Source organism: Mandrillus leucophaeus, unplaced genomic scaffold (genome assembly GCF_000951045.1).
Source record: "Mandrillus leucophaeus isolate KB7577 unplaced genomic scaffold, Mleu.le_1.0 Scaffold6433, whole genome shotgun sequence".
In the NCBI taxonomy this organism is placed as follows: domain Eukaryota; kingdom Metazoa; phylum Chordata; class Mammalia; order Primates; family Cercopithecidae; genus Mandrillus; species Mandrillus leucophaeus.
In genome coordinates this window covers 1-1,314 of record NW_012106957.1, presented here as the reverse complement: position 1 = coordinate 1,314, position 1,314 = coordinate 1, and the positions used below count along the sequence as shown (strand labels likewise).

The 1,314-nt window shown below is 57.2% G+C and overlaps 1 protein-coding gene across 1 annotated transcript; it reads left to right on the top strand.

Annotated features, from left to right (window-relative positions):
* Positions 1–686: 686 nt before the first annotated feature.
* Positions 687–1,308, top strand: LOC105554468 (paralemmin-1-like; the record flags this gene model as incomplete). The annotated part of the gene is made up of 1 exon (XM_012000965.1): positions 687–1,308. A coding segment is annotated over one exon (609 nt), but the record flags the coding sequence as incomplete, so codon positions are not given.
* Between the last annotated feature and the right edge of the window lie 6 nt (positions 1,309–1,314).

Here is a 1,314-nt window from a genome sequence, read left to right as displayed (position 1 = left end):
TGGGCGGATCACTTGAGGTCAGGAGTTTGAGACCAGCCTGTCTCTACTAAAAATACAAAAAATGAGCCAAGCATGTTGGCTCACGCCTGTAATCCCAGCTACTCAGGAGGCTGAGGCAGGAGAATTACTTGAACTAGGGAGGTGGAGGTTGTGGTGAGCTGAGATTGCACCACTGCACTCCAGCCTGGGCAACTCCATCTCAGAAAATGTTTAAAAAATCCTAATTCATTCCTTTCCACTCTTTCTCGGTTCCTAATAAATACTTTTGTGCCTATAAATTTTCCTCATCGTTGACTGGGTGCAGTGGCTCACACCTGTAATCCCAGCACTTTGGGAGGCCGAGATGGGTGGATCACCTAAGGTTGGGAGTTCAAGAACAGCCTGGCCAACATGGAGACAACCTGTCTCCACTAAAAATACAAAATTAGCCAGGCATGGTGGCGGGCGCCTGTAATCCCAGCTACTTGGGAGGCTGAGGTAGGAGAATCGCTTGAACCCGGGAAGTGGAGCTTGCAGCGAGCCGAGATTGCACCACTGCACTCCAGCCTGGCGACAGAGTGAGACTCTGTCCCAAAAAAAAAATTTTTTTTCCCTCATTTTACCGCTTTGGCTGCATCTACAGATGCCAGCAGGGGCTTTAATTGTCAGTTCTGAAGGTGTAATCTAGTTCGTGATTTCCTGTTTAGTCTCGAGGAGGATACGAGCCTTGCCCAGGTGTCCCTCCTGCCTCGAGCCAGGTCACTCTCTCTCTCTCTCCTTGTACAGTGGTCCATGCTGTGGACGGCACCGCCGAGAACGGGATCCACCCCCTGAGCTCCTCTGAGGTGGACGAACTCATCCACAAAGCAGACGAGGTCACGCTGAGCGAGGCGGGGTCCACGGCCGGGGCGGCAGAGACCCGGGGCGCTGTGGAGGAGGCAGCCCGGACCACGCCCTCCAGACGGGAGATCACCGGCGTGCAGGCACAGCCAGGCGAGGCCACGTCCGGCCCGCCGGGGATCCAGCCCGGCCAGGAGCCCCCGGTCACAATGATCTTCATGGGTTACCAGAACGTAGAGGATGAGGCCGAGACCAAGAAGGTGCTGGGCCTTCAAGACACCATCACGGCAGAGCTGGTGGTCATCGAAGACGCGGCCGAGCCCAAGGAGCCCGCGCCGCCCAACGGCAGTGCCGCCGAGCCTCCCGCAGAGGCTGGCTCCAGGGAAGAGAATCAGGCCGGGCCCGAGGCCACCACCAGCGACCCCCAGGACCTCGACATGAAGAAGCAGCGTTGCAAATGCTGCTTGATCATGTGAGCCGGCCCCCGAGACCCCG